General features: G+C 44.1%; 1 protein-coding gene across 2 annotated transcripts in view; it reads left to right on the top strand.

The window, feature by feature from the left end:
* Window positions 1-2,706: 2,706 nt before the first annotated feature.
* The window catches only part of LOC147112588 (uncharacterized), a 42,792-nt gene continuing 17,506 nt past the window's right edge, over window positions 2,707-27,992 (top strand). Inside the window, exons 1-3 of one of the 2 annotated variants that reach the window (XM_085996999.1) lie at window positions 2,707-3,016; window positions 20,067-20,715; window positions 24,593-24,770. In XM_085996999.1, coding sequence (XP_085853125.1) covers window positions 20,086-20,715; window positions 24,593-24,770 — 808 coding nt within the window. In that variant the 5' untranslated portion in view covers window positions 2,707-3,016; window positions 20,067-20,085. The other variant, XM_085996998.1, reaches the window with a different exon arrangement.

Below are 27,992 nucleotides of genomic sequence, written 5' to 3'. Positions count from 1 at the left end.
TGGTCACGACATTGACCAGGAGGGGCTTCACAAGTCACCTGACAAGATCGAAGCTGTTGTGAAGGCTCCTGCTCCGGAAAATGTATCCCAGTTGAGGTCGTTCCTAGGGTTGATTAACTATTACCATAAGTTTCTGCCAAATTTATCCACGGTGCTAGACCCGCTGAACACTCTTTTACAAAAGGGAGTGCCATGGAAGTGGAGCGAGGACTGTAAGCGGGCTTTTCACAAAAGCAAGGCATTGATCACCTCTAAGGAAGTGTTGGCTCACTTTAACCCAACGCTGCCTATTCGTTTAGCTTGTGATGCTTCTCCATATGGTATTGGGGCAGTGCTATCACATAAGTTGCCAAATGGCTTGGAAAGACCAGTCGCGTTCGCATCCAGATCATTGACCTCCGCTGAGCGCAACTATGCTCAGATAGATAGGGAGGCTCTCAGCCTCGTGTGGGGAGTAAAAAAATTTAATCATTACCTGCAAGGCCAAAAGTTTACGCTGCTGACAGACCACCAGCCGTTGGTTTCCATTTTCAACCCTAAGAAGGGTGTTTCGGTGATGACAGCGCAGAGGCTCCAGAGATGGTCCCTTTTCCTAGGGGCACATCAATATGAGATCGAATTCAAAGGTACAAAGCAACATGGTAATGCTGATGGGCTGTCGCGCCTGCCACTACCTACAGCGGAAGAGGCACCGACAGTTGACCCTGTTGAGTTATTTCACTCGACCATCATCGAATGTTTGCCAGTCACCAATGCGAGTATTGAGAGAGAGACCAGGAACGACCCGACACTGTCTCGGGTCTACGAATTGACAGTGAAGGGATGGCCAGCACATGGCGAACCACTGTTACCGGCATTCTCAGCCAGACGAGAACAGATGTCCGTTTGTCAAGGAACATTGATGTATGGAACAAGGGTGATTATTCCTCCTAAATTAAGGGAGAGAGTTCTAAAGGAACTGCATGAAGGCCATCTGGGGGGAGTCAAGATGAAAAGCCTTGCTAGGGCTTATGTGTGGTGGCCAGGTATCGACAAACAAATAGAGGATCTGACTAAAAGCTGCTCAGGGTGCCAAAAAGTTCAAAATGCACCTCCAATTGCACCGCTGCATCCATGGGAATGGCCTTCAACCCCATGGCAGCGTGTACATATCGACTTTGCAGGTCCATTCATGGATTCCATGTTTTTGATAGCGGTAGATGCACATTCTAAATGGCCAGAAGTGATTAAGATGGCGACCACTACCTCGGAAAAGACGATCGCAGTTCTAAGAACCATATTTGCAAGAAATGGATTGCCAGAACAGATATGTTCAGACAACGGACCGCAGTTCGTGTCAGAAGAATTCCAGAAATTCATGAAGAAGAATGGGGTGAAACACTATACATCTGCCCCATATCATCCGGCTACAAATGGGTTGGCTGAGAGATTTGTACAAACGTTCAAAAAGGCAATAAAGGCCATGAGCGAAGACCATATTCCACTACAACACAAGGTGGACAATTTCCTAATGGCATATTGAAACGCCACACATGCAGTGACAAATCAAAATCCTGCCATGATGTTTTATAACAGGAGGTTGCGGTCCAGGTTGGATTTGTTAAAACCAAATGTGCGTAGGGAAGTCGAAAACAAACAGTTCCAGCATGTAAATAACAAGACCACTCGGAGTTTCGAAATAGGACAACCGGTGTTAGCCCGGGACTATAAGAATAAGAAATGGCAATCTGGAACAATTCGTGCCAGACAAGGACGCCTGATGTACACGGTAGAGATTGGTGAAAACGTAATACGACGTCATGCTGACCAACTTGTAGAATCGAGAACAAGGGTCGAACCCATGGCTACGGCAGAGACACCAGTGGAAGAAATTATTGAACCTGTAGCATCTACCTCAAACGCGAACGTACATGAGGATGTTCAATCCATAAGAGATCAATTAGAGGAGTCACCCCAGCAACCAGAATCAGAGACCCCTGAAAGGCGTTATCCAACTCGGATCAGGAGGCCTCCTCAGAGACTGAATCTTTGAACAGTTGCATGAAAGTTGTATATATGTTATCCATGTTATGTTTAAATTGGGGTGTACACTGTTAAGCTAAAAAGGGAGGAATTGTGGTGTATGTAACCTGTACCACCTTAAGAGAACTACCTTAAGAAGATGGACTACTTTCTCTTGCTACTGTATATTGTAGTACCGGTGGTGACCACACCGGTATATAAGCTCTGTGTAGTAATTTGTAAAGCAGTTCAGCCCTGACCTTCAAGTAGTAAAGAGCTGTTTACGTTTTTCCTGTTGTCTGTGTCCAGTTATTTAAAATAAGTATATCTGGAACACACACACTCAACAGGCTCATTTTAATTTACCTAGATGTAGGGCAGGTAGAGGCACATGCAGAAGCATAGTGAGCGAGGACTTGCCTAGAGGGCGCTGAACCTGAGAAAAAAAATCCAGAATAAAGACCCAAAAACTTAACAGCATCCATATTTCATTGAATCCTCCTCTAGTCCATTAAAATAAAGTTTTACAGTAAGCTTGCTTTGTTTTACCCTTGCAATCTGAACCTAAGGAAAAATTAAGCACTGGATGTCATTTTTAAAAAGAGGAAAATGCAGTGTCTACAGGATTTGTATTTGGGGTTGCACTGAGATGCCGCAGTCTACGGGTTAATTATGCAGAGTACAGTACAGATGTCTCAAGTAATAATCTCCTTTATGCACAAGATAATCTTCTTCAAAAGGACCTAGCCAAAGAAGAAACTGTTACCAATTTCTAAGAAAAGAATTTATTAATTTAGGAAATTTCTTCATTGGATTGTAAGAAATACTTCCTTATATTTAGAAATGTTGTAAAATCCTGCATAGCTAGGATTGCCAAATCAGTTACAGTGTGCGCTTTGTTTTCCTATGCTCAAAATAGGAGCTTAGCTTGGCTCTAATTCTGATCAGTAGGCACACACAGAAAAGGACAATGGAGGAAAAATAGCTTGGGAACTGAACTGAATTCTTATTAGAGGTGAGTGGGACCTAAAGTTACAGAAATATCTATAAAATATCAGAAAAATGTACAGTATTTCCAAGTGTAACCTGTTTTTTCCACATTTCTTATCAAAGATAAGACTAACTGCATTGCTTTTACTTCACATTTTATTTTACTGACTAGCGAGTTAATTTATCTTCACATATAAATTAAAAATACATAAACATTAACAAGTAAAATGTTTGTTGCTATTTCTGTAAACTCATGTTGCGTATTATGCAGTTTGTTAACTACTATATTAATTGTTGCAGGAGCTTTTGAAACCTGTGCTGAGAGATTAGATGGTTTATAGTTCTATCTCTGGCATTAGAAAACTGATTAGGTCCACATGATAGTCAGCCATGTTTAAGGATATAGTTTGGTTGGCCTTCACTTGTGTACTGCACATCAGGCTGAAGCTGTTCACTGCAGAGTGAAGCACGGCAGTTTATTTTTGTTGCAAACTTGCACGAGTGAAGAATCATGAGCACTTGTGAAGTAAGTTGAATTGTACCATACAGTTTTATCAGCTTTTACAAGTCTTTGGATTGCATATAAAGCATTCCTGCAATTTTTTACTGTTTGTTTAATGCATGCGAGTGTTATGTACAAGAAATGATTTGTCATGAATTAAAATATAACTGTTGTAATACTGTCTACATTGTCCGATGGAAGTAACTATTTTCCCCCCTGTGGATGTGTTTTAAAGCAGTCCCACTGTATTTTTCAAACAGCTTATATTGAGCAGAGACTTTGCTCAGTATTCATGAAGCCAGTGTAGATTGAAAGCAAATTGCAGTTTGCTTAATTTTCTGTCTTACGATGTTGATATTTAGAACACATTTTCAAAAGTCAACTTTAATTCCAGCTACAAAATATGATGTATGGAAATGACAATGTAATCCAGAGAGCATGACACTTGCTTAAAAAGGTTGTTAACATCCATCGGGACACATTTAACAGGCAACTAATATCATTTGTGGTAGGCCATCTTTACTAAGTTAACTTAAACACTTTCCAAGATAATTCATTGATGTAACTGGCCTCTAAAGCCCTTGGGCTGGATTTTCTGATGAGGGAGGAATCCTGCTGAGTTGGAGGTGGGGAAGGCTCTGTGCTCAGCAATTCTGGTAAGCACTGACCTTGGCAGGTGGCAGAATGCTGGCAGGACTTGCACTACTGCTGAATTGCCCATCTCGGCAGTGCAAGTCCTACCTGTAGGGGGATTGGCTGCAGTGTCTGCTGTGGCGCAGCATGACCAGCGGTGCCACCAGCCCTCTAAATTTGAAACCCTTCTTCCGCTCCCTTGGCGTCGTTAGATGGCAGGATCGCAGGGCGTTCCCGATGCTTAGCGTTTCTACGGCATTTTAATGACGGGAAATCTGTTGGATGGTATTTTCCCGGCATTAACGTCTAATTTGAATCCCCGCTCAAATCTGGGCAAATATATTCGACACCCAGTGGCAAGAAATCTTAGAAGTGGCGGAAAACACGAGGGAGGTTGTGGTATCTTGAGGTGGCCATAGATGGAGACGGACACAGGTTAACTCCGTAACATGGTTTAATCAACACTTGCACATAAAAGCTTCTGCCATGAGGCAGCACAAACAAAGAGTACAACCAGTACAGACCAGACTTAACTCGGGAGACCAATTGCCACAGCACCACCTGGTGGATCAGGTTACTCATAACCTCCCAGGCTACTACACTCCTCCCCCCTTAAGATTGCCGTATGCAGTTCTTAAACAATAACCCTTACTAGGTACTACATTTTAATTAACCAGTATGCTCTAACCATGGTTAACCCCTGACTAATTTAACAGGTTTGTATAAGTCTTTCTGGTTGCTTGCGAATCCTTTGTGAACGTCTTAATTCCACTTGTGGTGGATTCTCAGATTCACTCGCACTTGAGATTGGAGTAGTCTCTGATGTTGGTTTTACTCTGTCCCGCTGTGGCCTGGCTGTACCAGTGTCCACTGGCACCTTATAAGCCGTGCTGGGTCCTGGAACAGCCTCCTCTACTGCCCTTTGTTCCATCTGAGGCAGTTCCCCCTGCTGCCGGCTGAAAAGCTGATCCACATGCCGACGAACCCCTCGACCATCCCCTAGTAACACGGAGTACGACACAGGTCCTGTAATGTCCTGGATTAGTCCTGGTATCCATTTAGGTCCATAGCCGAAGTTCCGGGTGTACACAGAGTCCCCTATGGCGAAATGGCGAGCTTTAGTATGTTTGTCATGGAACGCTTTTTGGTTTGATTGTTTTGTCTCAACCTTGCTTTTGGGATCTGGGTGTACCAGGTCTAACGTGCACCGCAACTTTCTCCCCATCATCAACTCAGCCGGAGAAAGCCCCGTGGTAGCTTGGGGTGTTATACGATAACTAAACAAGGCTCTATTGAGCTTGGTCTCCAGGGTGTCACCTGAGCTCTTCCTCATGAGCTCCTTAAAAGTCTGCACGGCTCGCTCGGCTAACCCATTTGAGGCTGGGTGATATGGAGCCGAGGTGACACGTGTGATTCCATTCCTTACCATGAATTCTTTGCTCCCTTCACTAACAAAACACTGTGCATTGTCGGATACAATCATTTCTGGAATACCATGCGTGCTGAAGCTGTTCCTGAGACAATCCAGTGTGGCATCAGTCGTTGCAGAGCTCACTGGATAAACGTCGATCCACTTTGAGTGAGCGTCTACCAGCACCAAAAACATTTTGCCCATAAAAGGTCCCGCATAGTCTATGTGAATTTCTCCTCCAGGGTTTGCTGGGCCACTCCCAGGGATGAAGTGGTGCCCCGGCAGGTGCTTTCCTCTGTTCCTGACATATAGTGCATGACTTTACCTTTGACTCAATTTCAGCATCCAAGTTAGGCCACCACAGGTAGCTCCTAGCCAGTCCTTTCATTCTAGTCATTCCTGGGTGCGATTGATGCAACTGTTCCATCAAAGTAGAGCGTCCCCGCTCTGGGACTATGATGCGTGCTCCCCATAGCACACATCCATCTTGGACACTGAGCTCGTGCTGTCTCTGTCTGTACGGCGCGAACTCCGGTCCCTCACGGTGATCTGGCCAGCCTTTCAACACATACTCACGGACCCTTGACAGAACGGGGTCCTTGGCTGTCCAGCCCTGGATTTGCACTGAAGTCATCAGGGGACTGATCTCCTGATCCAGCATCAGGACGTGCTCCTCAGGGGAAGTACTGCGAGGAGATTTTGAGAGGGGCAGGCGGCTAAGAGCATCAGCGTTCCCGTTTTCCTTGCCGGCTCTGTACGTGATCACATATTCATAGGCTCTTAGTATTACTGCCCATCTCATTATTCTCGGTGATGCCATTTGAGGCACCGCTTTCATCTCATTCAGTAAGCTAATAAGAGGCTTGTGGTCAGTACTGATTACAAACTTCCTCCCATATATGTACTTATGGAATTTCTTTACTCCAAATATAATGGCTAACCCCTCTTTATCAAGCTGTGAATAGTTATTTTCCGCAGCTGTGAGCGTGCGTGAAACAAACCCGATGGGCCTTTCTGCTCCATCTGGCATGCGGTGGGCCAACACTGCCCCCACTCCATAGGGTGATGCGTCGCAGGACATTATCAGCTCCTTCTTCTTGTCGTAATGCACTAACACCCTGCTGGACTGAAGTAGCTCCTTTGACTGCTGAAATGCTTTTGCTTGCTCTGGCCCCCAACGCCATGGCTCCTTCTTTCTCAGCAGTTTGTGCAGGGGTGCCAGCAGCATCGATAAATTTGGAAGAAACTGGTTATAATAATTCAGGAGCCCTAGATAGGCTTTCAGTTCAGTCACTGAGGTGGGTGCCGGTGCATCCTGCACTGCCCGCACTTTCCCTGGTAATGGATGGAGGCCTGTGGCATCCACCCGATGTCCCAGGAATGTAACTTCCTTCTCCATGAAACTACACTTACTCCATTTCAGGCGTAGCCCCGCCTCTTCCAGCCGCTGTAGCACTTTGTCCAGTGTTTTTACGTGATCCTGATCGTCACTTCCTGTTAGCAGAATATCATCTAAGTACACGGCCACCTTTGGAATGCCCTGCAGAATGCCCTCCATAGTCCGTTGGAATATTGCTGGGCTAGAACTGACCCCAAATGGTAACCTGGCATACGTGAACAGCCCCTTGTGCGTGTTCACCGTGACAAATTTTTTGATTCTTCATCTAGCAATATCTGCTGATACGCATGATTCATGTCCAGTTTGCTGAATCTTTCTCCCCCAGCGAGCGATGTTAACATGTCCTCCATTCTCGGAATGGGGTACTGTTCCAGTGATGATACTCTGTTCACTGTTAACTTATAGTCACCACACACCCTTACGTTACCGTCGTGCTTCAATACCGGGACTATTGATGCCGCCCAGTCTGAAAATTTCACTGGTTCTATTACTTTGTCCTTTAGCAGGCGATCTAGTTCCGCCTCAACCTTGGTTTTCATTGCAAAAGGTACCGACCTTGGTTTAAAGAAACGAGGCGTGGCATCACTGGCTACATGAATCTTGGCTGTGGCTCCCCTTAAGGTGCCCAGTTCGTCCTTGAACACTAACTCATGCTTCATCAGCACTTCTTGCAGTGCCTCTGTACTGTCCTCCATTTTATTCATTGCCTGCCAGTCCACACTCAACTCACTGATCCACCCTCGCCCTAACAGGTTTGGCCCTGACCCTGCTACCACTACCAACGTAAGCTCTTTGGTGACTCCTTTGTGTTCCACTTGTACTTCGGCCACCCCCAAAATGTCCACCTTCTGTCCTGTGTAGGTTTTGAGACTAATGGGGCATATACCTAGCTCTGGTACTTTTGCTTCCCCCCATAGCTTGGCGTACTCAGTCTGCGACATTATGGTTACACTACATCCGGTGTCAATCTCAAACTTTACTTGACCTCCGTTCACTATCAAATACTGAGTGAGAGGGGGTACATTGGGCCTTGAAGTGTCTATACTGTATATAGTGAAAACCGACTCACTAGACTCTTCCTCCTCTTGTATGTAATTTGCCCGCTTTGTGTACTTCTCCCTCCCCCCTTTAGCATGCTTTGCCCCTTTAGCACTGCTTCTCTCACTCACTGCCCTTTTACAGACTTTCTTTAAGTGCCCTATTTTTCCACAATTGTGGCACTTTGTCTTTGCAAACCTGCAGTCCTTTGCATAATGGCTTGTCCCGCCACATCGGTAGCAATCCCCAACCCCGACTGGTGGACTTTTCGCGCCAGCTTCCATCTTGAAAACAGCTCCTCCCACTGGTTTACTCCATTTCTCCTTGCTCATACTTTTCAAGTCCTTAATGTCCTTGTTAGCCGTCTCCATGGCTTGTGCTTTTTTAAGTGCCGTCTAAAACATTAATCCTTCTTCTGACAGCAACCTTTGCTGTTTACTGTCGTCGTTAACTCCGCATACTAGTCTGTCCCTTAACATGACTGTGAGCGCATTTCCAAAATTACAGTCCTGTGCGAGCTTCCGAAGCTCCTCCACATACTCAGTAACGCTTTCTTCCGGCCTCCTAATCCTCGAATTGAATTTCCATCTCTGTACTATTTCACTAGGTTTCGGATTGAAATGATTCTTTAGTAGACTCACCAACTCGTCAAAAGATTTTTCTTCTGGCCGCTCCGGGCTCAGCAGATTCCTCATCCGCGTATAGGTTTGCGCTCCCACACAACTCAGTAAAATGGCCCTTTTCTTTTCAGCACTGTCCACCTCATTTGCCATAAAGAAATGGCTCAGTATTTCACAATACTCCTCCCAAGACTGCGACTTGCTGTCAAAAGGTGCCACGGAGCCTACCGTTCCTGCCATCCTTGGAATCCAGTCACTTCAGCCAAAAAATCAAACTCCGTTTCGACTCCCGCGGCCTAGCCTCGTGCCTTTCTGACTAGTTTGCTAACCAACCCGAGCACCTCTTCCGAATACTCCCTAACTTTTCCGTCCTTTATTCTCGTCGCCATATGTGGTATCTTGAGGTGGCCATAGATGGAGACGGACACATGTTAACTCCGTAACATGATTTAATCAACACTTGCACTTAAAAGCTTCTGCCATGAGGCAGCACAAACAAAGAATACAACCAGTACAGACCAGACTTAACTCAGGAGACCAATTGCCACAGCACCACCTGGTGGATCAGGTTACTCATAACCTCCCAGGGTACTACAGAGGTAATGGAGCAGCTCCCTGGATCATCTCCCAAAATCGGGCAGCAGGGAGCTGAAATTCCACCACCTTGTTGTAATTGATTTGCAAAGAAAGTGACAAAAAAATCCTTAAAATCAGTTGTAAAAATAAATCGTACAAAACCACAAAATAAATGCTTTAATTAATAGGAACACTGTTTTAATTCAAATGTTTTTCCACAACATATGCAGATTAATACGTGAAACAATAATACACTCAGATATCTATGGTACCCAGCATAAACCAGTCATTAGCAGAAAAACTTCTCCCTACATCATCCTTCTGCTGTGATACATTCTTTCAGTGCAATATTGCAGAAGAAATCAATTTGATGTGGATAGTACTTTTGTCTAATTTTCTTCTTCTCCCCCCCCACCCCTCCGCGCTGCCCCCGCGCCCCCCCCCCCACCCCACCACCCCCCCACCACCAAAAACACTGGTGGGGTACAGCACTGAGCCACATCTAGTGCCTTTTCCAGGTGGACCTTTCTGGTGTGTGACACTAGGTGATGAATGTCGGCAGGCCATTTCACTGTGGATAGTATTGCGGGCAAGTCGATCCTGGATGCCCACACGGTGTCCTTTCCAGCATGGTCACTGGACGGAGACCGATGTGGAAACCTTGGCTGATTTTTTTCCCTCCTTCCCTAGCTGTGGGGTAATTGTGCCCCGCCTGCTGCCACAGCTGATATTAACTAACTCAGTCCAAACTAAGAATGGAATATATGGCATTTCTGATCTGTATGGCCAGTTCTAGAAACATAGAAACATAGAAAAATAGGAGCAGGTGTAGGCCATTCGGCCCTTCAAGCCTGCTCCGCCATTCAATATGATCATGGCTGATCCTCTATCTCAATACCATATTCCCGCACTCTCCCCATACCCCTTTATGCCTTTTGTGTCTAGAAATCTATCTATCTCCGTCTTAAATATATTCAGTGACTTGGCCTCCACAGCCTTCTGTGGTAGAGAATTCCACAGGTTCACCACCTTGTGAGCGAAGAAATTTCTCCTCATCTCAGTCCTAAATGTCCTACCCTGTATCCTGAGACTGTGACCCCTCATTCTAGACCCTCCAGCCAAGAGAAACATCCTCCCTGCACCCAGTCTGTCTAGCCCTGTCTAGGTTGGGCAGTGCATTCACCACCGGTGCTAATGAGGGGACTCTGTAGATCATTTTTAATTACATTGGGAAATGCAGCTTATTTGCGAAGTTGGTGTTAAAACACGTTGTTGGGATGGTGTTAGGGAGCTTCCCTCTACAAGTAGCACCTGCTATTTCTAAAATAACAACAGAAAATGCTGGAAACACACAGCAGGTCAGGCACCATCGAGGAGAGAGAAACAGAGCCAACGTTTCGATTTGGGGACCCTTCATCAGAACACAATTACCCCACAGCTAGATTCCCGACTTGAAATGTTGACTCCGTTTCTCTCTCCTCGATGCTGCCTGACCTGCTGAGTGTTTCCAGCATTTTCTGTTGTTATTTCAGATTTCCAGCATCCGCAGTATTTTGCTATTGTATACCTGCTATTTCTACTTCGTCAATTCTTGATTCTGACATTGAGTGCCTAACATTGAAATGTATTAATTTCAATATTATGCACCAACATCCCTCACCTTGATGAGCACAAAAGAAGCATCAATTGTCACTGAAAATAGGTAGAGTATGTTCCCCAACCTTCAGGACCCATCCTGAAATTCCTACTTTTAAACAAATTGTTGCAATCAAATAGATGACATGACTGCAAAAACCTCAGCAAGAGGAATATTTTATGCAGAGATTGTCTTTACACTGCACCTACCAATGCAGTACTGACAGAATTTCAGCAGCAACACAAAGGGGAGGTCACAGTTACACCCGCATCGCTGTGGGGCAGGGGAGTGTAGAGTTCTGTGCATGCACATTCAAATGGGGCACTGCTTACAGGAATCTGAATAAAACTATGAGAAATATACAACCTATAGTAATCCATTACTGCTCAAGCAGTGACTGAAAAGAGCAATGGGACAGGCGGGTCTTCTTAATCAGCAGAAATTGAAAAGCGGTTTATTCTAACACCAGTCTTTTTTAGTGTGGGCTATGAAGGAGCCACTGGTTCCAGTTCCCTGCAGGTAAACTTTGAAATACTTAACACTCACTATCCAGACTGGCAGATGGAGAAGGCCTGCTTGAACAAAGTGCTAGAGGACCACTGTTGCCTGTGGAACGGTATCTAAGATAAGCCATCAACTTCAGGAGTTGTGGGGCGGGGGGGCGTGGCGTGGCGGCGGGGTGGGGGGTGCGTGGAGAGAGAATCTGGCTGTACTGGTGACTTCATCAAATAGCAACACAGCAATAAGCCAATATTGTTTAGATACGATGACTGTAAAATAATTATCACAGCAGGAACCATTAACTGTCTCTCTCTACCATGGTTGACATGGCCCTCGACCGTGTCCGAAGGGACCGCTCCCTCCGCAACACCCTGGCCCACTCCTCATTCATCCCAACACCCCTTCCCCTTCACCCGACACTTTCCCATGCAAGCGCCCCAAACACTCCTTCCAGGTGAAACAGCGATTTACTTGTACTTCTTACAATTTAGTATACTGTATTCACTGCTCTACAGTGGTGAGACCAAACGCAGATTGGGTGACCGCTTTGAGGAACACCTCCGTTCAGTCCGCAAGCATGACCCCGAGCTTCCAGTCTCTTGTCATTTTAATTCTCCCCTCCACTCCCATTCTGATCTCTCTGTCCTTGGCCTCTTACATTGTTCCACTGAAGCTCAGCGTAAGCTCGAGGAACAGCACCTCATCTTTCTACAGTATTAGGCACTTTACAGCCTTCTGGACTTAACATCGAGTTTAACAATTTCAGATTATAAATTGGCCCCTGTATTTCTGATTGTAACTGTAAAAGTTTCTATAGATATGTGAAGAGAAAAAGATTGGTGAAGTCAAGCGTAGGTCCCTTGCAGTCAGAATCAGGGGAATTTATAATGGGGAACAAAGAAATGGCTGACCAACTAAATACATATTTTGGTTCTGTCTTCACAAAGGAGGACACAAATAACCTCCCAGAGATGTCGGGGAAAATAGGGTCTAATGAGAGGGAGGAATTGAATGAAATCAGTATTTGTAGGGAAATGGTGTTAGGGAAATTGACGGGATTGAAGGCCAATAAATCCCCAGGGCCTGATAATCTACATCCTAGGCTACTTAAGGAAGTGGCCCTAGAAATAGATGCATTGCTGGTCATCTTCCAAAATTCTATAGACTCTGGCACAGTTCCCATGGATTGGAGGGTAGCTAATGTAACCCCACTATTTAAAAAAGGTGGTAGAGAGAAAACAGGGAATTATAGACTGGTAAGCCTGACAGCGGTAGTGGGGAAAATACTAGAGTCCATTATAAAAGATGTAATAGCAGAGCACTTGGAAAACAGTGACAGGATCGGACAAAGTCAACATGGATTTACAAAAGGTAAATCGTGCTTGACTAATCTACTGGAGTTTTTTGAGGATGTAACTCGTAGAATAGATAAGGGAGAACCAGTGGATGTGGTGTATTTGGATTTTCAGAAGGCTTTCGATAAGGTCCTGCATAAGAGATTAGCGTGCAAAGTTAAAGCACATGGGATTGGGGGTAAGTTACTGACATGGATAGAGAACTGGTTGGCAGACAGGAAGCAAAGAGTTGGAATAAACGGGTATTTTTCCGAGTGGCAGGCAGTGACTAGTGGGGTACCGCAGGGATCGGTGCTAGGACCCCAGCTATTCACAATATATGTTAATTATCTAGACGAGGGGTCTAGATGTAATATCTCCAAGTTTGCAGATGACACAAAGCTGGGTGGGCGTCTGTGCTGTGAGGAGGGTGCAGAGAAACTCCAGTATGATTTGGACAGGTTGGGTGATTGGGCAGATGCAGTATAATGTGGATAAATGCAAGGTTATCTACTTTGGTGGCAAAAACAGGAAGGCAGATTTTTATCTGAACAGCAATGGATTGGGAGAAGGGGAAGTGCAACGAGACCTGGGTGTCCTTGTGCACCTGTCGCTGAAGGTAAGCATGCAGGTGCAGCAGGCGGTTAAGAAGGCAAATGGTATGTTTGCCTTCATAGCAAGAGGATTCAAGTATAGGAGCAAGGATGTCTTGCTGCAGTTGTACAGGGCCTTGGTGAGACCACACCTTGAGTATTGTGTGTAGTTTTGGTCGCCTTATCTGAGGAAGGATGTTCTTGCCATGGAGGGAGTGTAGCGAAGATTCACCAGACTGATACCTGGGATGGCAGGAATGACGTATGAGGAGAGATTGGGTCGATTGGGCTTATATTCGCTGGAGTTTAGAAAAATGAGAGGGGATCTCATCGAAACTTATAAAATTCCAACAGGACTAGACAGACTAGATGCAGGAAGGATGTTCCCGATGGTGGGGGAGTCCAGAACCAGGGGTCACAGTCTAAGGATAAGGGGTAAGCCATTTAGGACAGAGATGAGGAGGAATTTCTTCACCCAGAGAGTGGTGAACCTGTGGAATTCTCTACCACAGAAGGCAGTTGAGACTAATTCATTAAATATATTCAAGAAGGAGTTGGATATATTTCTTAAGGCTAAAGGGATCAATGGATATGTGGAGAAAGCAGGGACAGGGTACTGAATTTGGATGATCAGCCATGATCTCAATAAAATGGCGGAGCAGGCTCGAGGGGCCGAATGGCTTACTCCTGCTCCTATCTTCTATGTTTCTATGTTTATATATTTTTTTCTCTTGTTTCCTCACATGGTAGCTGTTAATGTTGCTGCCATCATCATCCACACATCATTTAGAGCCATCTTTTGTTTCTTATCTTGTCCCATTACCTCTCCCTTTGCCTTGCACCATCATCCCTTTTGTCTGTCAATCTCTCCTGCCTTCCATCCTATCACAGACCTTTCCTTTGTTCTTTCCTCCCCTCCTCCCTGCCCCTGCTTAAAAATCTCTCTTCCCCAACTCTTATGTTCATTAATAAATAGACATTCTTATTATGAACACAGCTAGCTTTTGCTAGACACTTTTATTGAGCACATGTGGACTAGGTACAGTATCTGTAGAGGCATCCATCTTGACTGCTGCCTTGTGGGTAGCCTAGTGCCTCATGGGTAATGTAGTCTTAATATTCATACAGCTGGGTAGTGTAGTCTTATATACATACAGCTATATACAGCTCTACAGCTCCACCTAGTGTCCACTATAGAATGACATGTTATTGATCATTACATCCCCCTTTCTTTGAGATTTAGCAAAATCAATATCAATCAACTTTCAAGAAAACAATAAAGATAATATCAGTAACACTTTTGTTAGTGCTCTATAAACATAAACATTTTCAAAACAGTCAACACATTTTCAAAGCTTTACATTGTACTCAAAGAGTAAGTCTATCAGGCTCTTTTACTTCACGTGTGGATCTTCTCAACACGGGTAAGTCTGATGTGTCTTCATGAGATTGTTCTGGCGGTGAATGACAAGATGCAGTTGCGGCATTGTCATCAATCTGGTCTTGAATAGTCTCTTGTGTTTTTAGGAGGGAACGGCGGTTCCTCCTGAGAATCTGTCCTTCCTCAGTCCTAACAGTGTATGACCTTGGTCCTACTTCCTCAAGAACTGTAGCTTTCCTGTTCCATGCATCTGGATCCTCAATCCTGACAACATCATCCCTTGTCAATGGTTTTAGAGTTTTGGATGACTTGTCATAGTATGATTTCTGTTTCAGCTTTAACAGTTGAAGCCTCTGTCTCAGTTCCTCACTTTGCTGTTCTTTTGCACAGCAGGGTAGCGTGGTGCGCAACTTGTGACCCATTAGTAGTTCAGCAGGTGAAGAACTACAGTCTAAAGGTGAGGCTCGGTAGCTCAGCAGGGCGAGATAAGGATCAGGCTTGCTTTCTGTCGCTTTCTTCAGTAGCTGCTTGAGAACTTGAACACCTTTCTCTGCCTTACCATTTGACTGAGCATACAAAGGACTGGATGTGATGTGCTGAAAGTCATAATGTGCTGCAAACTGTTGCCACTCCTTACAGTTGAAGCACGGACCATTGTCGCTAATGGCAATCCTGGGAATTCCATGTCTGGCGAAGATGGATTTCACATGTATTATGACACTGCTTGCTGTGGTGCTTGAGAGCAGCGCCATCTCAGGATAGTTAGAATAGCAGTCAATCACTATTAGATAGTCTTTACCATTTAAATGAAAAAGGTCCATACCAACCTTTTGCCATGGTGCTGTTGGTATGTCAGCTACTATCATTGGTTCCTTTGCTTGTTTGTTTTGGTGTTTCTGACATGTCTCACATTTGCCTATCATGTTCTCAATGTCCTTATTTATGCCAGGCCAATAAACAGTGTCTCTTGCCCTCCTTTTGCATTTTTCAATTCCGAGGTGTCCCTCATGAATCCTTTTGAGCATGTCTTGACATAGAGCCTGTGGAATGACTATTCTGTTCTGTTTTAGTAATAGTCCACTTGCGACACTCAATTCTGACCTTATGTGAAAATATTTTGGACAGGAACCTTTTGGCCAACCATGATGAATGTTCTCTATTACTGTTTGTAATACTGTATCTTTTACTGTTTCTTCTGCTATTTGCTTTGATTTTGTGTCTGTCACGGGCAGCGCAGCAGTGACCATACTCACATGAACATCCACGTCTTTTTCAGTAGAGCTCGCATGACTCATTGTGGGTGCTCGGGATAGTGCATCTGCTAACACTATGTATTTGCCTGGTGTGTAGATCAGTTCAAAGTCATATCTTTGCAGCTTCATCATGAGTCATTGAATCCTTGGAGACATCTCATTCAGGTTTTTTTTATGATGGCAACCAGACGGCTGTGGTCTGTCTCAACTGTGAAAGTGGGAAGTCCATATATGTAGCCATGAAACTTTTCTAGTCCAACTACCAAGCCTAGACATTCCTTTTCAATCTGGGTGTATCGACACTCAGTATCAGTCATAGACCTGGAGGCATAGGCAACAGGCTTCCAATCTTCACCCTCTGCTTGTAGCAAGACTGCACCTAGGCCATCTTTTGATGTTTTGGGTCAAAGAAGGTGAGTACAGGTGTGGTTGTCAGAACTGTTTTGAGGTTTATCCACTCTTGTTCATGTCTTTCTGTCCATGCGAACTCATTTGCTTTATGTAGCAGGTCTCGCAGACAGGCTGTCTTGGCTGACAAGTTAGGAATGAACTTTCCAATGAAGTTTATCATCCCCATGATGCGTAGCACTCCTTTTTTGTCAGTGGGTCGGGGCATTTTGAGTATGGCGTTTACTTTTTCCATATCTGGCTCTATTCCTTTACCAGATAGATTATCTCCAAGGAAAGTGACTTCCTGGACGCCAAACTGACACTTGGCTTTGTTGAGCTTCAGTCCATTCCGGCGTATGCTCTGTAGCACTTTAGCCAGTCTCTCGTTGTGTTCTTTCAGTGTGGAGCCCCAGATGATGATGTCATCAACATAGACCCGAACTCCTTCCAGACCTTCAATTATGTGTTCCATCGCTCTATGAAAGATTTCAGATGCAGATATTATCCCGAAAGGCATTCTGAGGAAACAATACCTGCCAAATGGTGTGTTGAAGGTACAGTATTTGGTGCTCTCTTCATCCAGTTTTAGTTGCCAAAATCCTTGTGAGGCATCGAGCTTTGTGAAGTATCTGGCACTTGACATTTCACTGGTGATTTCTTCTCACTTGGGAATCTGGTAGTGTTCACGTTTTATGTTTGCATTTAAGTCCTTTGGATCCATGCATATTCTTAGATCATTGTTCTTTTTCTTTACACATACCATGGAGTTAACCCAGTCTGTTGGCTCTTCGACTTTCCTGATGACTCCTAGTGTGGTCATTCTGTCCAGTTCATTCTTGAGCCGGTCACGCAGGGGTGCTGGAACTCTTCGTGGAGCATGTACCACTGGCTGAGCATCCTCCTTTAGCTGGATCTTGTAAGTGAATGGGAGAACTCCAAATCCTTTGAACACATCCTGGAAATTATTCACTACAGAATCCACCGAGTCATCTGGTCTGCTTATGGCACAGTTTATACGGTAGACTCTCTTGACCAGTTCTAAGTCCTCACAAGCTTTGTCACCCAGTAGTGAATCAAGTCTTTCAGCCACAACAGAAAACATGAGATGATGCACTTTGTCTTTGACTGTCACTTTAAGTCTGCATACACCTAAGCTATCTATTTTCTGTCCATTATAGTTCTTCAGTAGTACTGACTTTTTCTGTATTTTGGGCTTTTCTTTCATATTGTTAATGTCACTCATACTGATTAAGTTTGCTTTTGCCCCAGTATCTAGTTTCAAGGTAACTAATGCTCCATTTACCTGCAGTGGGATCATCCATTTGTCCTCTTTTACTGCATTAACTTTATGTTCAGCATTGTCCATTTCTGAGGGCTGCACATTTTCTGTATCCTTTTTGATATTGTCACATGACACCATTCCTACAAAAAATGTCTCACTTAAATCAGTGTCCTCAATTACATTAACTCGTTGCCCTTTCTTAGTTTGTACTTTTGAAAAGCATTGTTTGGCAAAGTGATTCTTTCCATTACACTTTGTGCACATTTTTCCAAACGCTGGGCATTGTCTTAACTGGTGTTTGTAACCACAGCGTTTACAATTAAAAATTTCATCCTCCGATTGCTTTTCATTTCTGTTCTGCCCACGTTTCTTCCCCTTGTAGGACACAGCACCGACAGCAGCATTATCACTCATTACAATCGCATCATTATTGATTTCACTGAAAGTCTTCGCGTGCTTTCGAGCTAGCTCGCTGGCTTGGCATATTTTCACTGCATTTTCCACATTTAGTTCGGTTTCTCTCAACAGACGTTCCCTGACTTTTTTTATCATGAATACCAAACACAATCTGGTCACGAATCATGGATGCTTTGAGCTCAGAGAAATTACATGTCTGTACTTTCAGTTTCAGATCAGTTATAAAGCTATCAAAAGTCTCATTTTGCTGCTGTGTCCGAGAACGGAAGATGTACCTTTCATAGGTCTCATTCTTTTTGGGAGAGCAATGTGCATCAAATTTTTTTAGCACATCTTCTAATTTTTCTCTGTTCTCCTCTGGATTAAATACAAATGTATTAAATACCTCTATCGCCTGTGGGCCTGCAACCGTAAGCAGCAACGCTATCTTCCTTGCGTCTGGCTTCGTACCGAATCCGATGGCTGCAATGTAGAGTTCGAATTGTTGTTTAAAAGTCTGCCAATTGTAGTCGATATTTCCTGTGAGTTTCAAACGCTCTGGTGGCTTCAAATTCTCCATGTTGCTTTTCACAATTTACTCTTGGTACCATCTTATGTTCATTAATAAATAGACATTCTTATTATGAACACAGCTAGCTTTTGCTAGACACTTTTATTGAGCACATGTGGACTAGGTACAGTATCTATAGAGGCATCCATCTTGACTGCTGCCTTGTGGGTAGCCTAGTGCCTCATGGGTAATGTAGTCTTAATATACATACAGCTGGGTAGTGTAGTCTTATATACATACAGCTATATACAGCGCTACACAGCTCTACGGCTCCACCTAGTGTCCACTATAGAATGACATGTTATTGACCATTACACCAACCTTTTCCAGTTCTGACGAAGGGTTCAACTCGAAACGTTGACTCTGTTTCTCTCTCCTCGATGCTGCCGGACCTGCTGAGTGTTTCCAGCACTTTCTGTTGTTATTTCAGATTTCCAGCATCTGCATTATTTTGCTATTGTACCATCAACTGTCATTGTGCTAAGACATGTCTGAAGTTTTTCACATTTAAAAGGAGCAGTTGTATCGTAAAACTAGTGATTTTTATCAGCAACACCTGCCCATTTAAAAAAAGAAATGCAAAAATGAGGATCAGATTCCCATTAGCCTGTGAGGGCTACCATAGCCAGACTCATTTATCCAGTTACTTCAGCTGATGTAGTGAGGTAAGGGCAGCTGTGTTAGGAACACACAAGATTAAAGAATAAATAACGTAACTTAAAAAAAAAATTAGAGTATACTTTACCTCCAAGCCTTAGAAACATAAGTTATGAAGAACTCAATTCAGTAAAAAAAATTGTTACATAGAGTGGGCAGAGTAGGTTGAATGGCCTTTTCTCATTTCATACTTTTTACAAGAGCACTAGATATATACAGATGCAGAAGACCTTTCATCCCATCTTAGTTCATCTATCGAGAAAGATCCTGCAGTCCCCACTGCAGCATCTGTTTCTTAAATTATTTCAGGGTTTACACCTACACTACATTCCACATGTTGATCACTCACGTTTTTTTAATTTGTTCTTGGCATGTTGACGACACTGGCAAGACAATATTTATTACCCATTCCTAGCTGCTCTGAGGCCATTAATGCCAACCACATAGTGTGGGACAAGCACGTGTAGACCAGACCTGATAGGAGTGGCAGGTTCCCCTCCTCGTAAGACAGTAGCGAACCAGTTGGGTTTTTATGACAATCCACAGCTTTTGTGATCATTATGATTCTAATTCTTATTTATTCTCCAGTGAGCACTACAAGAAGGTTCACATGGGGTGAGCATAACATTGAGTTTGGGCATGATGCCCCCATCTACCCTCCCCCCATGGTCCAATTAATCTACTGACACACACTGTCTAGGCTCATGTATAAACAATGACCACTTGAGCAAATTACTGATGGACTACTCATCCATAAGGAAACACACACGAGCATAAGTCAACACTTTCGAAGAGAAGGGGAGAAAAATTGGGTAAAATCTTCCAGTAAAGCTATGATGTACAGAAAGTCAATTCCTTTGAGTTAGGATCTAAGAGATGGAACTTTGTTTTTCTGTTTTCAGGTTTGTCTAACAGAGCAAGATGAACCAAAATTCTCTGGGTTACCCTTCTGCTATCTATCCATTCAACCTTGAACAGCCTCTGCCTTCAGTTACCAAGGGCACCAACCTAACTGAGGTAACTCCAGCTAAGAAAATAACCTTCTACAAGAGTGGTGACCCTCAGTTCACTGGAGTAAAAATGGCTGTAAACACACGGACCTTCAAGACCTTTGATGCCCTCCTGGATGACCTCACACAGAAGGTTTCTCTTCCATTTGGTGTACGGACAGTGACAACACCTCATGGAGTGCACAGCATTAACAGTTTGGAGCAGTTGGAAGATGGAGGCTCATATCTCTGTTCTGATAAAAAGCATGTCAAACCAATCAATATAAACATAGCTGGGGGAAAGCCAGCTACATGGCAAGGCATTAACCCAACGAGTGCCCGTCGACATACCACACGGAAGGCAAGGCAGGAAGACAGTCACATACATCGTATTCATATGGCGCATAAAAAATTAATACTTATAAAAAATGGGAATGTTGACATTCAGTACTCAATTGTTCTGCACAAGGGAAATGTACACAGCTTCAGAAGTTTTCTCGATGAAATCTCTGAGCTCATGCAGTACAATGTGAGAAAACTTTATACAGTGGATGGAAGAAATGTAAGTACTTATTTCGTTTTGTCAAATTTTACAATTTATTGTTGCAATGTATATGCTGACTATGACTATGCACTTAATATAATTAAACGGGAATATTAGGGATGGGATGGAAGGAAGAAAGCAGTTCTGCTGACAAAGGTATCTGATTCATTAGACAGCAATCAACACTTTGGGAGCAAGAACCCGCATTCTTCCCAGTCCTGGATGCTGATCCTAGTTTTACAAAGTAATGGGTGAATCAGTTGCGGCAGGACTAACTGTATGTTACGTAGCCTCAGCAGGTATTGATTTTTTTGGTATAACAATAGAAAATGCTGGAAACATTCAGCAGGCCAGGCAGTATCCGAGGAGAGAGAAACAGAGTTAACGTTTCAGGTCTGTGACCCTTCGTCAGAACTGGAAAAAGTTAGAGATGTAACAGGTTTTAAGCAGGTGCAGAGGAAGGGAAAGGGGTAGAGGGGAGGAAAGAACAAAAGGGACGGTCTGTGCTAGGATGGAAGGCAGGAGAGATTAAATGTTGCAAATGGGGATGGCAGAATCATCAACAGCTGCCGCCTGAAAGAATGGGAGCAGGGGTTATAGTCTGAAATTGTTGAATTGATTTTTTTGGTATTAGTTTGGAACTGTGGAACCGTGGATCAATATTCAGGACCAGGATGAATGTCAATCATCATAAGAACTTAAGAACATAACAAATAGGAGCAGGAGTAGGACATACAGCCCCTCGAGCCTACTCCGCCATTCAATAAGATCATGGCGGAACTTCTACACCAACTCCTCTTTCCCGTCCTATCCCCATATCCCTTGATTCCCTTAGTGCCCAAAAATCTATCGATCTCAGTCTTGAATATACCCATCAACTGAGCACCCACAGCCCTCTGAGGTAGAGAATTCCAAAGATTCATAACCCTCTGAGTAAAGAAATGTCTCCTCATCTCAGTCCTAAATGGCCGACCCCTTATTCTGAGACTGTGACCCCTGGTTCTAGACTCTCCATCCTGGGGAAATAACCTCTCATCTACCCTGTCAAGCCCTTTAAGAATTTTATACATTTCAATGAGATCACCTCTCATTCTTCTAAACTCCATAGAATATAGGATAATTCTACTCAATCTCTCTTCATAGGATAGCTCTCTCATCCCAGGAATCAATCTAGTCAACCTTCACTGTACTCTCTCTAAGGCAAGTATATCCTTCCTCAGATAAGGAGACCAAAACTGTACACAGTACTCCAGGTGTGGGCTCACCAAAGCCCCATAAAATTGCAGCAAGATTTCCTTACTCTTATACTCCAACCCCCTTGCATTAAAGGCTAACATACCATTTGCCTTCCTAATTGCTTGCTGTACCTGCATGCTAACTTTCTGTGATTCGTGTACAAGGACCCACAAATCCCTCTGAACGCCAACATTTACTAGTCTCACCTTTTGAAAAATATTCTGCTTTTCCATTCTTCCTACCAAAGTGGATAATTTCACACTTCCCCACATTATACTACAGGAAGGGCCACCTTCTTGCCCAGTCACTTAACTGGTCTCTATCCCTTTGCAGCCTCTTTACATCCTCCTCACAGCTTACTTTCCCACCTAGATTTGTATCATCAGCAAACTTGGATTACACTCGGTCCCCTCTTCTAAGTCATTGATATAGATTTTAAATGGTGAGGCCCAAGCACTGATCCTTGCCATCCCAAAAATGACCCGTTCATCCCTACTCTCTGTTTTCTGTCCATTAACCAATCCTCAATCCATGCTAATACATTACCCCCAATCCCATGAGCCCTAATCTTGGGCCAGATGAAAAATGCCAATCTTTGATTTTTGATAAAGCTTATCTGATATTTTTTCAGATGAGTATATTTTTCACAAAGTGCATTTTTCCATGAAGTCCCTGAAGTTCAATGAAGTTGGGGGAACAAATGAATTTCATAGAAGTTCCTAAAATGTATGTAAAACAGTTCTATGAAATTCATCAGGTTCCCTGACTCTGGAACTCCACTGGAAAAATGTATAACCCTAATTATCTAGAAGCAGATGGGTGATATCTTCAGTCTTCCATCCAACACCTTAACCTAATGTAAAAAATGGTATTTAAATTGCACAGAATTAGAGGACACAATGCTAATTTAATGAGCATCCATCAGAACCAGTTAGATGACAGGTTATGGAATGGCAAATAGATTTTTTAGTGTGCTTAAATGTATATAAGCCTTGTATCTTTCTCTGCTTCAAATACTTATCCAATTTTCCCTTCAAAGAGTCAATGGTCTTTGCTCAACCATTCCCTGTGGCAAAGCATTCTATGCTCCAACAACTCTCTGTGTAAAGGAACTTCTTCCAATCTCCATTCTCCATCTCTTAGTGACAATTTTAAATTGATGACCCCTCATCAATTTCCTCCACCAGAGGAAATAATCTTACCATCTTCACTCTATCAAAACCCTTCATAATTTTAAAAACCTCCATTAGAGTTTCTCGTAGCCATCTCTGCTCCAGTGGACATACTCCCAGTATCGCAGGTTTCTCTTCATAAGTATAATTTTCCTTCCATGGCAGCATCCTGCTGAATCAATTCCAGGCTTTTGAGCCTTTCCAAAGGTTTTTAGAATTATTGTCAACCTTTTTAATTGTTCCAGCCCCTTTAAATGTCACTTACACTCAATTTTCTGCTTCCATCACATGTGCTTCCCACACAGATCCAAATCTGCACCTGGAACTATGTATATTGATAAATCTTGGCTAGTGTCACACATTGTTTGCATTGAAAGTACTGAGATGAAATGTTATGATTGGTTCGCTGTGTTCTATGAGTGTCATGTATTAATTGGATGACCTTGTGTTGGTGTGAGAACTATTCTGAGCAGTGTGCAGCATTTCTTCTACGTTTTGTTTTTATATAATCACATATATAGAATAATCATATCAAAAATCGTATATTGTATTCAAATCATGGTCCACATCATTTTATAAATCTAAAACAGCGGAGTGATGCTGTACATTGGCATGGAAGTGTGTGGGTTCACATCCTCAACCTAGTGACTTCCCAGTACCAGCTACACTGCATGAGGAGCCAGTCTGTGGCGACCAGGCTACGCCCTATGGGAAAGGCAAGGAATATTAGGAATGGGCCCTGAAATTCAGGGGACCAGGGAAGGGAGAACTGTGATGCTATTCTGCTGGGGTCCCAATCTGCTGGATTGATGCCCGTGTAAGTCTTGCAGGAAATTGCACCCCTAGAGAGACAAATGCTTCTTCTGCCTATTATGTCCAAGAGCAATGTCTAATAGGCCCAACATAAAGGAAGGTCCCATTGCTGCAGCAAAACAAGGTAATCATTCCCAGAGGGATCAATCACATTTATTCCCTTATAAATAAATGTTTTAGTCACTTTTCTTCGGTGCTTGGAAGCTCCTTAGTGGAGCGGCAGGGAGCCACTCTGATTTCCACCACCCTAACGAGGTGGGCACCTCTGTCTTGCCCCCACAAGGATAGGGCACCCACTCTGCATATTTAAATTACTTCATCCCTGGGATTTTGGATAGGATCACTGGCAGACTAAACAAGTGGGTGGAAGTCCTGCCTCACTGCACTTCTGCCCCCTTGAAAGGCTCCATTGAATTTCAGGCCCATGCTGTGTCTATCAGGCTTCTTTCTGTGTCTCTTGGTTGCTGTCCAACAGCAGTTTTGGCAGTGAAGCAGGCTGCTAGTATCAGAGGTTGGTGGCTTGGGATGGGGGGAGGAGAATTGGATGAAAGATGGCGCTTCGTTCATTGAAGGGTAACGTATTGTCAAATTTAAAAAAAAACTACCAAAATGTTGACACATTTAAAGGGGAAAATATTCCCTAATCTGAAAAAGATAATGCTTGTATTTTACAGATTGACACCCTGCAGGTTCTTTTTCATTGCCCTAATGTTCTGGTGTGTGTTGGACATGAAGCATTCAAACCAATTGTGAATAAGGACTTCAGAAGAAGATCTTCTGAAAAGCTGCCAGGCCTGTCCAGGCAATCTCGTGCCAATGTTAATAATGAATCAGTTGATATCAAGAAAAACGGTTAGTGATTTATTTTTTCATTTCGTTTAAAAAAAGTATAAAAATGGAATGCAACTGTGAACAAATCTAAAAACTGTTCAAGCTGTCATTGAAGAGCTAGCAATCTAGCCCACATGGCTTTAATTCTGAAGTAGTTGAAATAATAGCTCCAATTGTACAAGTCCAGCAAAATCAAGGATGCGCTTGCCTTTTGGCTGACCACTATAAATTTTGCAATTCATTTCATTTCATTTCAATAAACTCCCTGCACATGGAAAATGTGCACAGGGAGTTTGGCTTGAAAGTTGGTTTGCTGCAAGTTTCAAAATTGGGCAAGCCTGCAGTTCTTAAAGGGCTGCTGTCATCCTTATTAGGAAGTTGCCTATAATTATACTGCTGGAGGCTGAAAGAAGCAACGAAGTTGGCAGTTTCATGTAATGAGTGACTGGAGGTATTGCTGCAGTGAATGCAGTGAAGGGGTGCTCACAGTAAGTGATGGGGGGGGCCCAGCCTGTGGGAGGCCCGGCTGTAGATCCGAGGCGGAAGGTACCAACTGGCCAAGGTAACTGCTGAAGATGAGCTCCTTTAGCATTTCTTGTAGGCCAGGAGGAGCAGGAGTGCTCCTGCAAGGTCTCACAAGGAAGCCTTTGGCCTCCCCCAGCCCACATCGAGGCCCTGATGTTGTCTTCCCCTCTCCCCAATGGCAGCCCCATTGTCCTCACTCTCCCCCCAACACCACCCCCTCCCCATCCCCGCAAGCACCGATCGTGGCCTGGAGCCTTCAGCCTCTACTGACTGCTGGGGGCCATCCCAATGGGTCCCCGGCTGCAGCCTTCTGCCGCTTGTTTGGGCTCCCACCCACTGGCCAGGCTATCACTTTGGCCGGCGGGAGTCTGCAGCAGATTATTTAAATAAGGCCCTGCCGATCTTCTTATTTAAGGCCCTCAATCCATGCTAATGTATTACACATGTTAAGAGTTCTGTGCCCTCTTCAGTTGGTATCTCCTTTCCATTGGAAAAGTAAAAAAGGTGTTTCCCATGTCAAATGCGCCGTCGGTAGCTTGCTTTATACAGGTATGTCTTGCAGACTGGCTTATCTGATAGACGTCCTCTGCGGTGGCCTGGAAGGATCCTGCTGCAGAGATGCGTAATATCATAGTGACCATCACAAGCGATGGGAAGAAGCTATCTCAGTCATTCAATTTGTCTGCAAGTCAGTCTGAAGATGGTGGCATAGATCTGTCACTGTATTTGCAGTAAAGCAGAGGCTGTGAAGAAAGGTCTCATCTGACATACACAGGTGGTACTAGAGTGGTCTATAAATATGTCTGCTTGGGTTGTGGGTGTAATGTCTGCGGTGCCTTTGTCACTGATGATTTATGAAATTAAATTTTTCATTAAAGCAGGTCAGGCCATTCAACTGTTATACACTAATTTTATATGGGTGAGCTGTGCTTTGGCAAATTCTTTGTCCAATCTCATGAAATTCAATGTGGAGCCTTATTAACATAAGTGGCCCATTTAAATGAGGCTCATGCTTGCTTATAATCTGGACTCTATTTACCCCACAAAGCATATCTTGCAAGGTGCAGCATACTGGCGAAGCTCATGAAATCAAAGATGATTATTTTTAAATTTGGGAAAAAAATCAAATGGCCAAAGGCAAAACTCAAAGTAGTCTTCCTCAATCAATCACGGGGCAATTCATTGCATTCCAGTACCCTGCAAATTAGAAACTTAAAAAAATAAATTGGCTCTCTTCTTCAGCTTGTCCTGCAGGCAGCCAGTCCCGCACCAGTATACCCGGCATCTGAGTCCTGCAACAGACGTTGTCCCGCCCCCATCACGTGGGCCACCTGGCTCAGGTAGCAATCCCTCCAGAAACCTGCCCAATTAGGCTGACGCCAGAAAATACACCAGAGTCAGCCAGGTAGGTGCAGAGACAGTGGAAAATCTCAGCTGTACTTTCTAGGCTCAAACATGAAGAATGACCATTTGGGCAAGGTACCAGAAGTCCCCTGGAAACATACCCCAGCAAGGAGCTAACTTGTTCATGAGATGAAGGATGGGGGGAGAGAGGATACAATTGGCAGAGAATTTTTTTTTTTAAGTATCACCCAGGTGATTGGAGGCCTTCGATTGCAGGGGATGGGTTAGATAGGAATCCTGGATCTTGGTGGCACAGTGGTATACAATCGGGAAGGAGTGGCCCTGGGGGTTCTCAACATTGACTCCGGATCCCACAAAGTCTCATGGCTTCAGGTCAAGCAAGGGTAAGGAAACCTCCTGCTGATTACCACCTACCGCCTTCCCTCAGCTGAGGAATCAGTACTCCCCCATGCTGAACACCACTTGGAAGAAGCAATGAAGGTAGCAAAGGCACAGAATGTACTCTGGGTAGGGGGCTTCAATGTCCATCACCAAGAGTGGCTTGGTAGTACCACTATTGACCGAACTGGCTGAGTCCTGAAGGATATAGCTGCCAGACTGGGCCTGCGACAGGAAGTGAGAGAACCAACATGAGTGAAAAACTTTATTGACCTCGTCCTCACCAAGCTAGCTATCGCAGATGCATCTGTCCATGACAGCATTGGTAGCAGTGACCACCGCACAGTCCTTATGGAGACAAAGTCCCATCTCCACATTGAGGACACCCTCTATCGTATTGTGTGGCACTACCACCGTGGTAAATGGGATAGATTCAGAACAGATCTAGCAACTCAAAACTGGGCATCCATGAGGTGCTGTGGGCCATCAGCAGCAGCCGAATTGTATTCCACCACAATCTGTAAACTCATGACCCGGCATATCCCTCACCCTACCATTACCATCAAGCCAGGGGACCAAGCCTGGGAGTGTAGAAGAGCATGCCAGGACCAGCACCAGGCATACCTAAAAATGAGGTGCCAACCTGGGGATGCTACAACACAGGACTACATACATGCTAAACAATGGAAGCAGCATGCTATAGACAGAGCTAAGCGATTCCACAACCAATGGATCAGATCAAAGCTCTGCAGTCCTGACACATCCAGTCGTGAATGGTGGTGGACAATTAAACAACTTATGTGAGGAGGAGGCTCAATAATGGCGGTGCCCAGCACGTGAATGCAAACGACAAGGCTGAAGCATTTGCAACCATCTTCAGCCAAAAGTGCCAAGTGGATGATCCATCTCGGCCTCCTCCTGAGGTCCCCACCATCACAGAAGCTAATCTTCAGCCAATTCGATTCACTCCACATG

The sequence above is a fragment of the Somniosus microcephalus genome, chromosome 9, assembly GCF_052327205.1.
Source record: "Somniosus microcephalus isolate GS21.2 chromosome 9, FLI_Smic_1.0, whole genome shotgun sequence".
NCBI classification, from domain to species: Eukaryota; Metazoa; Chordata; class Chondrichthyes; order Squaliformes; family Somniosidae; genus Somniosus; species Somniosus microcephalus.
This window is presented reverse-complemented; position numbering and strand designations above follow the sequence as displayed.